This window comes from Hordeum vulgare, chromosome 6H (assembly GCF_904849725.1).
Source record: "Hordeum vulgare subsp. vulgare chromosome 6H, MorexV3_pseudomolecules_assembly, whole genome shotgun sequence".
Classification (NCBI taxonomy): Eukaryota; Viridiplantae; Streptophyta; class Magnoliopsida; order Poales; family Poaceae; genus Hordeum; species Hordeum vulgare.
This window is the reverse complement of record NC_058523.1, coordinates 131,975,328-131,989,833: the sequence shown is the minus strand read 5'-3', so window position 1 is coordinate 131,989,833 and position 14,506 is coordinate 131,975,328. Positions and strand designations below refer to the sequence as shown.

At 48.1% G+C, this 14,506-nt stretch overlaps 1 protein-coding gene and 1 non-coding gene across 2 annotated transcripts; both read right to left on the bottom strand.

Annotated features, from left to right (window-relative positions):
- Window positions 1-3,307: 3,307 nt before the first annotated feature.
- On the bottom strand, window positions 3,308-4,610 carry LOC123402133 (neurogenic locus Notch protein-like). Its single transcript, XM_045096014.1, has one exon. It carries the CDS (start codon window positions 4,566-4,568, stop codon window positions 3,894-3,896), a length of 675 nt encoding a protein of 224 aa, XP_044951949.1. The 5' UTR covers window positions 4,569-4,610; the 3' UTR covers window positions 3,308-3,893.
- Window positions 4,611-10,310: 5,700 nt separating this feature from the next.
- Window positions 10,311-10,449, bottom strand: LOC123406604. Its single transcript, XR_006612270.1, has one exon. It is a non-coding gene; the product is annotated as a small nucleolar RNA Z247 (small nucleolar RNA).
- Between the last annotated feature and the right edge of the window lie 4,057 nt (window positions 10,450-14,506).

Here is a 14,506-nt window from a genome sequence, read left to right as displayed (position 1 = left end):
TGTAATTTTTAAAAGGACTTATACGTAGAAACGGAGGGAGTATTATATTTCTGTTACGGAGGGACCAAGGGATACGACAAGCTGTTAGGATAAGCCTAGGAGCACACGTGTTCTGTGGTTTCCGCAGCACGTCACAGTCCAATACTCCACCCTCCGCAAGCTAAGCCCGGGCGGCTGGATAGGACATTCGTCATTTGCTCTTTTTAAAAGAACTTTTTTGGGATCTGTTTTAAAATTTTGTACTTTCTTTATCTAAAAATATTTGTCGTAAAAATATATAAAATGGATATATTTGTTCTTAAAATAAATATTTTCGGACAGAGGAAGTAGCTGATTACGATATCACGCATGCATTTACCAATCCACCCCTGTACGCGTGAAAGCTTGACCCACTGAAAGACGTTCATTAAGCATGGTTAGTTTAGCTCCCCATAGCTGATTAACTAAGCTAACCCGAGTTGGGTTAGACTTTTCCCAGTCTCAGTTTAGACGACAGTTGTGACTTTGACCTGCCGTCAGCGGGTCGTCATGGTACATGTGTCATTCGAGCTCCTCGCGGGCCCAGATTTATACATGGTACAACGGCTGAGATCGATAGCCCGTAGGTTAGTCATCAGTTTTTTTCTTTTTTCTACAATATGCACGAACATGCATATCATATTTTATATAAAAAATGGTAAAAAGCCGTTTACAGAGTTTACATCATTACAAGTTTTAGAAGAGACTCACGCCACTCACACTACATTCCAATAAAATTAACTACTCGTCACTAGCCCGTCTATATAATCCGCTAAAAGGGAACTTTATGTCATCCTTGAACAGTCCCGCCGGCTTTCACATGTGATCTTCACGATCAATGTTGCGCAGTGTTGTTTGAAGTGATGATGTTTCGCCATCATAAGTTTTTTTCTTGGAAAAAGTTTAAAACAAAACTTAAAGTTGTAGACGAAAACTAAATCAAATCTTAAACTTTGAACCCCGAAAATTGACACTTTAAACTTATAATTCCGTTCTATTTTAGACACTAGACCTGTTTGACCCATCAGGATAACCTGCTACTCACAATGACAAGAATTTGGGCTGGCCCACTCTACCAAAACAAGGATTCATGAAGTTTAAATAATGTTACCGCATTTTTAAAATTGTTCAACAGTTAGAAAAATGTTTTTGTTTTCTATTTTTGCCACAAATTCAATTTCCTTTTGTGTTTTAAAAAAATGTTTGGAATCTTAAAGTTCTATTCACATTTTAAAAAATGGTTTGTGATTTAAAAAGAATCACATTTGTCAAAAAATGATCAGAATTACAACAGTCTTTCACATACTATGAAAAATGATTCGGATTTTCAAAATTGTGTGAAATTTTCCAAAAAATATTCAGAAGTGGTGTGCCGGAAAGAAGACATTTATTGACGACGCGTCGCGCCAGATTTTCCAAGCCTGGGAAGACATCATGGATGAAGGCACGCATCGGTGTTGCGAGGACCGGGCATGTGTAGACGGAGGAAGTCGATATCGACGACTGTCGCTCCAGGATTGCCAGACTTGGGAACACGTCAGGGACAAAGGTACGCATCAGTGTTGCCAACACCGATCATGCGTAGATGGGGACCTGCACAAGCTGGTATGCCATGTCAGAGGAGTCACATGGGCTAGCAGAAAAGGACTCGGCGACGGTTGCGGCGCCACTCAGCGCGAGGCTGATGTCGCCAACGGTGGTCGGGGAAGATGACGGCGATGCTAGTGACGAGCTGGTGCTAGACGAAGATGAAGGAGGTGGATGGGCGGTGCAGCTCGGGTGAGCAAGCAGTGGAAGCGCCAAAGAAGAGCAACAGCGGCGGCTGGGTTAGGAGGGCGGCAATGATGCTCGAAGTAGACGAAGAAGAACCCGGCAGCGTGACAAAGACCGGCGCGAGGCATACCACGGGAAGTTGACGCGCGGGGGACGACAGAGTGGACCGCGGGCCATGGCGATACGGTCCAAGGGGGCGACACAACAGTAGTAGGCGGGTCATGATGACGGAAAGAAGACCTAGGGCAGCGGCGTGCATCACATGTCGCGACGTGACAGCCCTATGGGGCGGCGTACCGATGGTGCGTTGGTTAGTGCAGCCACGGGGACGGCCTTAGGCGGCGGGCGGAGACCGTGTGTCGCGCCACTACACCCCGAATGGGCGGTGTAGCGACGGCTCATGGGTCGCAAGGACCGCGTGTCGCGGCAATACGACCTAAAGGGACAACATAGCGGCAACACGCGAGTCGGTGCAGTCGCGGGGACAACCACGGGACGGCGGCGCTGCGGCCCGACGGGGCGATGCAGCAGCAGCTTGATGCTCGATCAGTGGAAGGGTGCATTGTACTCGGGATGGTTTCATAGGACCTACTGAGGCGGATGCAACCGTTTGATCAGGTCAGTCGCATGGCGTGGATGAAGCAGATCGCGACTTGCGGGTGATCAATCCGATCTCACGCGAAGTTGGGGGCACTGCCTGATGATGATGACCCTGTCCTGGACGATGAAGCGGGTGGTCGAGCAGACCAAATCGAGGACGCCGACAGGGAACTGTGTGCCCAATGCGCAAAAGCCGAAGGTAGCCGACAACAAGCAGCGGAGACCCGAGCCAAAAAGCCTGAGCCGACAAGGCGTCGAGCCAGGAAGGGTCGAGACGGGCAGGTCAGCGAAGCACGCAAGGCCGAGACGGGAAGGCCGCCCGAGCCGGCTAACGTCGGGCCCGAGGCAGCCGACGAGCGGCAACGGAGATGGTAGGTGTTGTAGGATCCTGATTGGACGCGAGGTGACGACGACCGGTCGTAGAGCAATGGGCACGCAGATGCGTGGACAATGGCTATGACGGGCCGACGCGTCGCGCGAGGCCGTCGGGTCGGAGTAGAGGCCAGGTTGTCGTGCCGATGTCTGAGTAGGGGAGCAGGGTCGACAACAGCGACGGATGAAGCAAACCGATCTTAGATCGAAAAACCAAATGAAAAAGGCGATCAAATCGAACGGCGAAAGAGAAAAACTTTGGATCAAGAGATAGGGGAAAAGACTCTCTAGGATGGCCGATCGAACAAATCCTAGGTACGGACGACGCGGGCGCCGTTGACGGTCATGATGACCTACCGCCCGAGGGGCGAGGCGGAGCGAAAGCGTCGGCGACGACTAGGCTTAAATCAGTTAGACTGATATCATGTTAAAAAAGGATTAAAGAAATGGATGTTTATTGCTTGGGTCTCGTGAGCTTATATATACAAATACATTTTTAACTTAAAATACAAGACATTGTACTCGATGCATTCGAATATGTTAGTTAGAAAACAAATTAAGGATCTGATATATTTTTAAAGATGAACAATTACAGGCGGCGGTCATAGCTAAAGAAAGCGACACATTTATTTGAGAAAACAACATGTGATCAATTAGGAGCGGCGACTTGACCAGCGGTAGTAGTACTATAGTACTCGTACAGTAGATGCATGCATGGTGGTGGTTGCGGTCTCCAACTTTGCTTCCGAGACAAGCTAAGGCGTCCAATCTAGAAGGAGGAGAAGATTCCTCGCTATCAAGTTGTTGCCGCTGCACTACACTTCACACCGAAAGCTAAAACTATTTACATGCCTTCCGTTTCACATGCACCTAATTAACTGTAGCTGAACCTGTAATTAAAAGTAGTGTGGTGTGCCTACTAATTACTGTCTTAATCAGCTAGCCCTGCTTCATCCCATCTCTCTCTACAGCAAGGCCAGCAAAAATTAACCTTCGAAACAGCAATCGTCGTCTTCCAAGAGCGGAGAAAGCAAAGCTATGGATTGATGATAGCTTGCTGCTCTCGCTAGCTCTCTGATTAAGTGTACCTTAATTGATCAACGGGGTATAGGTATGAAGTAGTGATGCGATCATCCGAAGTTGTAGCCATTGGTGTTGTTAGTGGAGGCCGGCCGGGGCAGCATCTGCGCCGCCTGTATGCTCTGCAGCAGCAGCCTGTCCTCCGCCGACGACTCCAACGCGTGCAGGAACGACAAGTCCGCGCCGCCCCCGGCGTGCATGCCGCCGTAGTCGCCGTACTGCTGCTGCTGCTGCTGCGGCCGGAAGAGCTGGCTCTGCTGCTGCTGCTGCTGCTGCTGCAGGGACGACGTGGGGCGATGGTGGCCGAGGTGGTCGAACGACATGACGGCCGACGTTGGCGACGGGCGCACCGGCATGCCGCCGCCGATGCCGTAGTCGCCTCCTCCCGCGCTGAAGCTGATCACGGGCCCGCCGCCCGCGCCGGCTGGGCCGTAGGGGCCGGAGGGGATGCCGGTGAACTGCTGCACCATGGCGCGGAAGTTGGTGGTGTCGGTGTTGAGCAGCGTGACGGGCGCCCGGCGCGACGCGCGGGACCTCCTCCGCGCCGGCTTACCGACGCGGCCTCCCTCGACTCCGGGCGCCGACCTCGTGGGGCTCCCGCCGCCCGAGCCCCCAGACGTGGGGCTAGACACCGTCACCACGCTGCCCTCCGCCGCCGCCGCCCCATTGCCGCCGATGCCGTAGACCCCCGCCCAGTGGCCCATGTTCGCGCCGGTTTCGCCCATGGCAGCAGTAGCACTGGCCGCAGTAGGAGTCACGAGTCAGTAGAGCTCTCGAGCCGGACGGGGAAGGCGGCTACTTATAGGAGACCCGGCGACGAGTCAAAGGGGGTGCTCGGGGTGACAGCCCACCGTTCGATCGCGAGGATGGGTGATCTGACGGTCGGAGCGGGCGTAGGGTCGCTGGAACGTGGCTGACCCGCGCGGTTTCCGCGAAGCGTCGCGCCCGAGGTGGCGGCCCACTAGCGAACGTGTCATTGGCGCCGGGCCCGCCCGCCCGCACCAGTGAGCCGGCGCCGGATTTCGTGACGGAGTGGCGTCGCTGTTGGTGGCACCGGCCGCCGGAAGCACGGCCCGTCCTGTCGGGCTCGCCACGGGCGCGAGCAAGCCGGCGGTTCGCGACCACCGGTGCACTGACAAGCACGCACGCGCATGCCAGTTCCCGTGTATATTGGTTTGTAAGTCCACTTGGGGCGTGCCAAATCAAGCACGCACGCGCGTGGACGAGGACGATATCTGTCTGTTGTGAACGAAATCCGCGAGGCGGTAGATTTTGGCCGGCAAACAGTGGTCGCTTTACACGCTCCGTCGATGTGCTGTCCGCGCTTTACACAACATGCGTTACTTTCTTCTTCTTCTTTTTTTACGTGCGCGAAGTGTGAACCGGCCCAGGGACGAGGGAATATCGTGGCACGCAGGCAAAGCAACAAGGACCGACCGGGGCATACCCGGGGCAGCTAGCCGCGAAGCTTCGACCAACTAAAGGCCAAAGCCGACGGACGGCGACGTGCATGGCGAGACGTGCGCTCGAGCTGAGGCAAGCTAGCTACTGTGTGTGCGCGCTGTGGCGCTCATTGGAACGTGCCCCTTCGATCGGATCCCACTTGGACGACCACGAATGTGCATGTTTACACGGTCGACCGGTGGATCGCGGGGACGAAATGTTACGGTTGTCTTTTAGACTACCCTTAATAGAAAGTAAGATGGACTCTCTTTTTTCCTTTGCTGGAAAAAAAGAAGATAGACTCGTAGAGTAGTAATATGCATATGTTACTAATCTAAGTTACTATCTCCAATGGATAGTAACATAGGGATGGTAACATTAAGCTTTTTTTATATTATCTTATAGACTCATATTGTCTTGGTCGTGTGATGTTACTCATAGTATGATTTTTTTATTCGTTACTCATAGTATAAGTAACTAGCTATGTTACTCAAAATTTCTATGTTCTCATTAATTAGTTGTCACATCTTATTTTCGTTTAGGTGCATCTATGTTACTACCTATATTGCTTTTATTATGGGTAATCTTAGTATCGTGCATGGTATGAGCATGGTTCAAAATATCATATATTGGGGTTATATCGGTTTGGCTTCGACATATCAGATATCGGGTGATATATCAGATGATATGTAGATACATCGGAGGAAACATATATGGACTTTTTTTATTATTCTTACTCAAAACTTGTGTTTTTAGTAAAACAAAATGTATGATGTCAATGATTTAGAATAATAAAATATATTCCTAGTTTGTTAACTTGTTAATTGAGATATACTATTAAGAAAGATTCACAAAATAATTACTATAAAACCCTTTGTCTCGGGCCGCAATGTATTTATATCACAAATATCTTGGAGTACAAGGCAAGATCTTATCAAGAGGTTACATGAGATAAGGGAGATCAGAGAAGAGATAGAATCGGGTTTAAGCTACATCAACCAACAACCGTATCCTATACAATTGTCTAACACTCCCCCTCAATCTAAAACCTATTTAGCAAGGTTGAGATTGTACTTAAAATCATCTAGCCTCTTCATTGTGAGAGGTTTGGTGAACCCATCAGCAAGTTGATCACCTGTTGGAATAAACCTTATATCAAGCAATTTGCGTGTTACTCTTTCTCTGACAAAGTGGAAATCAACCTCAATATGTTTTGTTCTTGCATGAAAAACAGGATTAGCTGAGAGAAAGGTTGCACCAAGATTGTCACACCATAATCTGGCAGCCTGAGGTACCTTGATTCCAAGTTCATGTAGCAAAGTCTGAATCCACATTACCTCAGCTGTTGCATTTGCTAAAGCCTTATACTCAGCCTCAGTACTAGACCTTGAGACGGTTGCTTGCTTCCTTGCACTCCATGACACAAGATTTGTTCCTAGAAATACAGCAAAACCACCTGTTGATCGTCTGTCATCAGCACATCCTGCCCAGTCTGCATCAGAATAGGCTGACACAAGCATAGATGGAGATTTTACAATTTGAAGACCAAGGCCTTCTGTAAACTTGAGATACCTCAAAATTCTTTTTACTGCTGTCCAATGAGAAGTAGTAGGAGCATGTAAGTATTGACATACTTTGTTAACCGAGTATGAAATATCAGGCCGTGTGAGAGTCAAATAGTGTAATGCACCTACAATACTCCTATAGTTTGTTGCATCCTCTGGCCCAAGTGCTTCTCCACTCTCAATGCTGAGTTTTTCTGAGGTAGAGATAGGTGTACTAACTGGCTTACATTTTTCCATACCTATTCTTTTGAGAATATCAGTAGTGTACCTTTCTTGTGTAAGAAGGATACCATCTTTTACCTTCTTTACCTCGATTCCAAGAAAGTAGTGAAGATCTCCTAGATCCTTGAGAGCAAACTCTAGCTTTAAATCTTTAAGCAGACAAGTTGTAGCATCTGGACTAGAGCTGGCAACAATTATATCATCAACATAGACAAGGACAAATATAGTAACATTGTTCTTACTGTAGAAGAATAAGGAGGTATCTGCCTTTGATGGTGTGAATCCAAGTTTTTGTAACTGTGTACTTAACCTGGAATACCAGGCTCTTGGGGCCTGTTTCAACCCATACAAAGCTTTATCCAATTTGCAGACATGATGTGGTGTGTTCTTATTTTCATACCCTGGTGGTTGCCACATGAACACTTCTTCCTCAAGAACACCATGAAGAAACGCGTTCTGGACGTCTAGCTGTCGTAGGCTCCAACCTCTGGAAATAGCAATAGACAGTACAAGTCGAATAATGGCTGATTTAATAACAGGGCTGAAAGTATCCTCATAATCAATACCAAACCTTTGTTTAAACCCTTTGGCAACCAGTCTAGCTTTGTATTTGTCTATACTACCATCAACTCTTTTTTTGATTTTATATACCCATTTGCAATCTATCACATTTGCACCTTGCTTTGGTGAGACTAACCGCCACGTTTTATTTTGTATTAATGCATCATACTCAACATCCATGGCTTTCTTCCACTCCTTGTGAGCAAGGGCATCATGCAAGGTTATTTGTTCACCAGTACTTGTGAGGAAAACACACTTTGTGTGTGTCATACCTGACTGTACCGTCTGTATATTTCTTGTCCTTGATAATACCTGACCGAGACCGTGTATGGTGAGGAGGGGTTGTAGTTGCGGCAGATCTGTCCACAGAGAGGTCAGCCACAGAGGATCCAGGCGAGGCGGTCGCGCTGGCCCCTGCAGCAACATGACCAGAAGGCGGCCCACTGTTGGTGGAGCCAATGGGCGCCGCGCCTGGGATCTCATCGAAGACGGCGCTGACGCGGGTGGGCGCTGCACGTGGGGCGCTGTCGGTTGGCGTGGGAGGATCCTCCTTGGATCTGCCGACGCAGGTGGTTGGCGCAGACGTTGGCGCGTTGCAGCTGGCAGTTGGCACGGGGGAGCCGCCGAGGCGGGTGGACCCCGCAGGTGGGGCGCTGTCGGCCACGCGGTTGCGGGCGGTTGGCGCGGCGCGGACGTAGGTGGGCGCCGCATGTGGGGTGCTGGCGGTTGGCGCGGGAGAATCCGCGTGGGGCGCCGCGTCGGGCAGACTGGCAGCCTCGGATCGCCCGTCGACAGGAGCTGCAGCAGCCAGAGGATCTGCTTGGAGTTCCGTGACGGATTTGGCTGCATCTGGAGACATGAAATAACGCCCTGTAGCTGCATTTTCAGCGTCAGTTTCAGCAGATTCAAAGATATTTTCCACAGGATTAATCCTAATTAATTCACCCCCGTGACTGGAAGATGGAATAGGCTCGGAAAGGAGGGAGATTTCGGCACGCAAAAGAGCTCCCGCATTAGGATGGAGTTTAGCAAAGGGAAACATTGTTTCATCAAAGACAACATCACGGGAAATATAAATACGACCGGATGAGATGTGTAGACACTTGTAGCCTTTATGGAGATTAATATAACCAAGGAACACACATTGTGTGGACCGAAACTCTAGTTTATGATGGTTATAGGGACGAAGATTTGGGTAACATGCACACCCAAAGATTTTGAGAGAACTGTAGTCAGGTTTTTGATGAAACAAACGTTCCAATGGAGTAGTGTTGCCAATGACTCGACTAGGCAAACGATTTATAAGGTATGTGGCTGTGATAAAGGCATCATCCCAATATTTAAGTGGCATGGATGCGTGAGCTAGAAGGGATAGGCCAACTTCAACAATATGACGGTGTTTTCTTTCGGCCGAACCATTTTGTTGATGAGCATGGGGACAAGAGACATGGTGAATAATCCCAATGCTATGAAAGAAGGAGTTAAGTTTTTCATACTCTCCTCCCCAGTCACTTTGGACCGCAAGTATCTTTTTATCAAATTGTCTCTCCACAAGTGTTTGGAATTCTTGAAAGACAGAAAAAACTTCAGATTTGTTTTTGAGCAAGTAGATCCATGTGAACTTGCTATAATCATCGATGAAACTGACATAATATTTATTTCTACCAAAAGAATCTCTTGCATGACCCCATACATCACTGAAAATAAGCTCTAAAGGAGCATGAGACACACTATTTGACAAAGGATAGGGAAGTTGGTGACTCTTGGCACATTGACAAGCTTCACAAATAGACTCTGTATTGGAACTATTTGACAATGCAAGATTGCCTTTATTGACTACTTGCTTAACTATATTTGAGGAAGGATGCCCTAATCTCTGGTGCCATCTGGCTAGTGACGGCTTGGTGGTGGAGTAAACTTGGCGACGACGCTGTTGATTAAAGACTCTTGATGTGATGGGGTATAGTCCTCCAATGCATCTACCGCGATGGATGAGTTCCCTCGTTGCCCGATCCTTAATGAAAAAATAGGTAGGATGAGTTTCAAAGAAAATATTGTTGTCGGATGTCAAACGTGACATGGAAGCTAGATTCTTATCGGCTTGTGGAACATGGAGAACATCTTTAAGAACAAGGTCACGTTTGAGGCTAGGGGAATTAATAGAGGATTGCCCAATGTGAAGAATATCCATACCTCCACCACTTGCGGTGTGAATCTGATCATTGCCGTGGTACCTCTCCCGGAGAGCCAGCTTCTCTAGATCATTTGTGACGTGATCTGTGGCGCCGGAGTCAGCGTACCAAACCGTCTCACCATCGGCTCCACCGTGTTCCCGTGTGGCGGCAGCAGCTTGCCGTGTTTTGGGTGTGTAGTCCTCATCATACCGGTGCCAGCAGTCAATGACTTCGTGGCCCGGCTTCTTGCAAAGTTGGCACCTTGGTCGGCGATTGTTGTTGTAGCCGCCGTCGTTGTAGCCTTTGGTGTAGCCCCCGCCGCGATCACCGCCGCCGCGGTCACCACCACCACCAGGGCGAGTCTGGCCCTGGTGTCCGGCGCGTCCTCCACCGCCGCTTCCGCGTCCGCGCCCTTGCTGTCCACGCCCACGGCCACGTCCGTGGGAGGCGGCGTTGACAGAGGATTGACGTAGATTGGATCCTTGCAGCATACTGAGCCGGGCGTCGAAGCTCAGAAGCTGGCTGTAGAGCTCCTGGACCATGACCGGTTCGACCCGCGCGGCCAAGGCGGAGATCACGGGATTGTAGTCGATGTCCAGGCCGGCGATGACATGAGAGATGATCTCAGCATCTCCGAGCGGTGCGCCGGCGCAGGCAACTTCATCGGTGAGGGTTTTGATCTTTCCAAGATATTCTGCCATGGTTAGATTATCTTTTTGCAGATTGGTGAGGGCCATCCTGGTGTTGATCTTTTGGGCTTGTGTTTGTGCAGCAAACATGGCGTGGTTGGAAGGCCATACCTCGGCCGGCGTCTGAAGCATCGCCACTTGCGCGAGAACCTCTCTCGAGAGAGATCCCATGAGGTATCCTTGTACCTGCTGTTGCTGCGCATACCAGATTGATCTGGCGTAGTTGAAGACCTGCTCTTCCTTCCCATCCTTGGTGATGGAGATGGTGGCGGGAGGCGCCGGGCTTGCGGCGTCGAGGAAGTGTTCCATCTGTGCTCCCTTGATCTGGGGTAGCACGACGGCCTTCCAAAGAAGAAAGTTCGTCCTGGTGAGCTTCTCTGATGGTGTTGGAGGAGGATGAGGGCGCGGCAGATGTGATTTGGGTGGATGCAATGGTGGGGAGCGCGGGGCCTGTCATCGTCGACTCTCTCTGCGACCAATGGAGCGATTTCTCTTCTCGGTAGCTAGGCGTCGAGAGGAAGGGCTCTGATGACCATGTGATGAAGCGTATAACCCTTTGTCTCGGGCCGCAATGTATTTATATCACAAATATCTTGGAGTACAAGGCAAGATCTTATCAAAAGGTTACATGAGATAAGGGAGATCAGAGAAGAGATAGAATCGGGTTTAAGCTACATCAACCAACAATCGTATCCTATACAATTGTCTAACAAGATTCATAAAATAATTACTATAAAACTAAAAACAATACGTTAGATATGCATATGTATAACACATCATGTGTGGGCTTAGATAATATGATGAAGTTGCAAATGCATAATCTTATTTTCAATGTTTTCTTATACAGAATTTTGGCCATCTACGTACCGGTCTATATCAATGGACATATCAGGTCAGATATCGGTCCTATCGGTCAATATTTCGGCCCATATCGTATGATATGTGTGTAAATGATAGTTACAAAATAATATGTTATGTTTCTATGGGTAGAGCGTCCAAAATGATATATCGACCTATATATGAGTCATATCGGCCTAGATTTAAAAGCTTGGGTGTGAGAGAGCACCCTTTCAACGAATCAGACATGCAAGCGTCGCCCGACACACACGCTTGGTAAAATTGTGTTCTCGCTGAGCCACTATGGTATCATGAACTTTTGAACATGAATAACTCACATGGGGCCGTCAGTACATGGATGTCTGAATCTAAAAACAGAGCCTCCATTCTTTTGTTTGTCCTCACGTCGGCAAATATGATACGTTTGACATGTGCTTTTATGCAATTTCTGGGGGCTCCATTTTCCCTTAGTCGCAAGAACAAAACAAGAAAATTTGAAAAAGAATCTTGGAATCTCAAAGTAACATAATTTAGAAAGTATTTTTGTGATGAGCCCATTCTCTTCGGGGAACCTACAGAAAATTAGCAGAGGACTTTTATTTCCAAGAAAGGGGGGTCCCTTTAAAACAGTCCATATAAGAAGAAGTATCGAGATCTGATGCATCGGTTGATGAATCAGAACTCTCCTCGGAATCACGTTTTTTCCAAGGGGGGTGTTCTTGTCCCTAAGAGAACTGCTCAGCCCCGAGGGGAGAAATTTAAACTAAAACGTAAAACAGGAGGAGTAAATGATGAAGACTAAGAAAAGATTTAAGGTAGCATTGTCCAACGGGAAACTCCCCAAACAAAAAGTCACGACAAACATTCCCAAGTGTTCTCCCTACGTACTAAATTTTTCTGAAGCGATAACGTTCATAATACTTTGAAGAAAACATGCACTCTAAAATGTTGCTAAAATGACCTTTTCACAGCATCTGTAATAGAGGCCCTCAATCATATGTCCGACGGAAAGTCCGAAAAGGAGAGAGAGAAAAAACTCCAACCAAGGGCCCCAAATCTCATCAGACGCAGCCTACCCTGACCTCCCCCCGCCCCCCCTCTCCATCCTCACCAATCAAATGCATGTATTCACACAATTGGAGGAAAGGGGGGCATGGTGTTGGGGAACGTTGTATGTGAAACAAAAAATTTCCTACGCACACGAAGAACTATCATGGTGATGATCAACTACAACAGGGAGATCGGATCTACATACCCTTGTAGATCGCTAAGCGGGAAGCGTTAAGAAAACGCGATTGATGTAGTGGAACGCTTTTGCGATCCAAATCGCCGCCGTCCCACGATCCGTCCCAATCTAGCACCGAACGGACGACACCTCCGCGTTCAGCACACGTACAACTCGATGACGATCTCCGCCTTCTTGATCCAGTAAGAGAGACGGGGAAGTAGATGAGTTCTCCGACAGCGTGACGGCGCGCCGGTGATGGTGGTGATCTATTCCTGCAGGGTTTCACCTAAGCACTGTAGAAATCCGATCTAGAGAAGGAACTACAAACTAGAGGAGAGGGTTGCACGTGGCTGAAATTGTGTCTCAAAAACCCTAAAACCTCTAGTATATATAGGAGGAGGGAGGAGGCAGCCTTGCCCACCAAGGGAAACCCCTTGGCGTCGGCCGAACCAAAGGAGGGAGGAGTCCTCCTCCAATCCTACTTGGATTTGGACTCCTTCCCAAATTGTCCACCTCTTTTGGATTGTCCACCTTTTTCCACATGGGCTTTCTTTGGTTGACTAGACAGCCCACTAAGAGCTATTGTGCCACCATCAAGTCCACGTGGCCCTCTTGGGAAGTGGTGGGCCCACCTGGTGAGCCCCGGTACCCGTTCGTCACTCCCGGTACACTACCCGCAATGCCCAAAATTCTTCCGGAATCCAAATATCAACTTCCTATATATCAATCTTTGTTTTTGGACCATTCCGGAACTCCTTGTGACGTCCAGGATCTCATCCGGGACTCCGAACAAAACTTCGGTCACCAGCACCTATAACTCAACTATACCGAAACATCACTGAACCTTAAATGTGCAGACCCTGCGAGTTCGAGAACTATGCAGACATGACCTGAGACACTCCCCGGTCAATATCCAATAGCGGGACCTGGATGTCCATATTGGATCCTACATATTCTATGAAGATCTTATCGGTTGAACCTCTATGTCAAGGATTCATATAATCCCGTATACCATTCCCTTTGTCCTTCGGTATGTTACTTGCCCGAGATTCGATCGTCGGTATCTCTATACCTATTTCAATCTCGTTATCGGCAAGTCTCTTTACTCGTTCTGTAATACAAGATCCCGTGACTTACTCTTTAGTCACATTGCTTGCAAGGATTATATGTGATGTTGTATTACCGAGTGGGCCCCGAGATACCTCTCCGTCACACGGAGTGACAAATCCCAGTCTTGATCCATGCTAACTCAACGGACACCTTCGGAGATGCATGTAGAGTACCTTTATAGTTACCCCGTAACGTTGGGACGTTTGATAAACACAAGGCATTCCTCCGGTGTCAGTGAGTTACATGATCTCATGGTCATAGGAATGAATACTTGACATGCATAAAACAATAGCAACAAAATGACACGATCATATGCTACGTTCGTAGTTTGGGTCTTGTCCATCACATCATTCTCCTAATTATGTGATCCCGTCATCAAGTGACAACACTTGTCTATGGCCAGGAAAACTTAACCATCCTTGATCAACAGGCTATTCAACTAGAGACTCACTATGGACATAGTTTTGTCTATATATCCACACATGCATTTATGTTTCCATTCAATACAGTTATAGCATGGATAATAAACGATTATCTTGAAACAGGAAATATAATAATAACTATTTTATTATTGCCTCTAGGGCATATTTCCAACAGTCTCCCACTTGCACTAAAGTCAATAATCTAGTCTCACATCTTCATGTGATTTACAATGTAATGAATCTAACACCCATACAGTTATGGTGTTGTTCATGCTTCGCTCGTGGTAGATGTTTAGTCAGCGGATCTGCAATATTCAGATCCGTGTGCACTTTGCAAATATTTATGTCTTCCTCCTTGATGTAATTGAGGATGGCGTTGAAGCGTCGCTTTATGCGTCTGGTCCTCTTGTGA

Excerpts from the sequence above, each read along its gene's own strand:
- LOC123402133 (XM_045096014.1), bottom strand. The coding sequence starts at position 4,568 with ATGGGCGAAACCGGCGCGAACATGGGCCACTGGGCGGGGGTCTACGGC.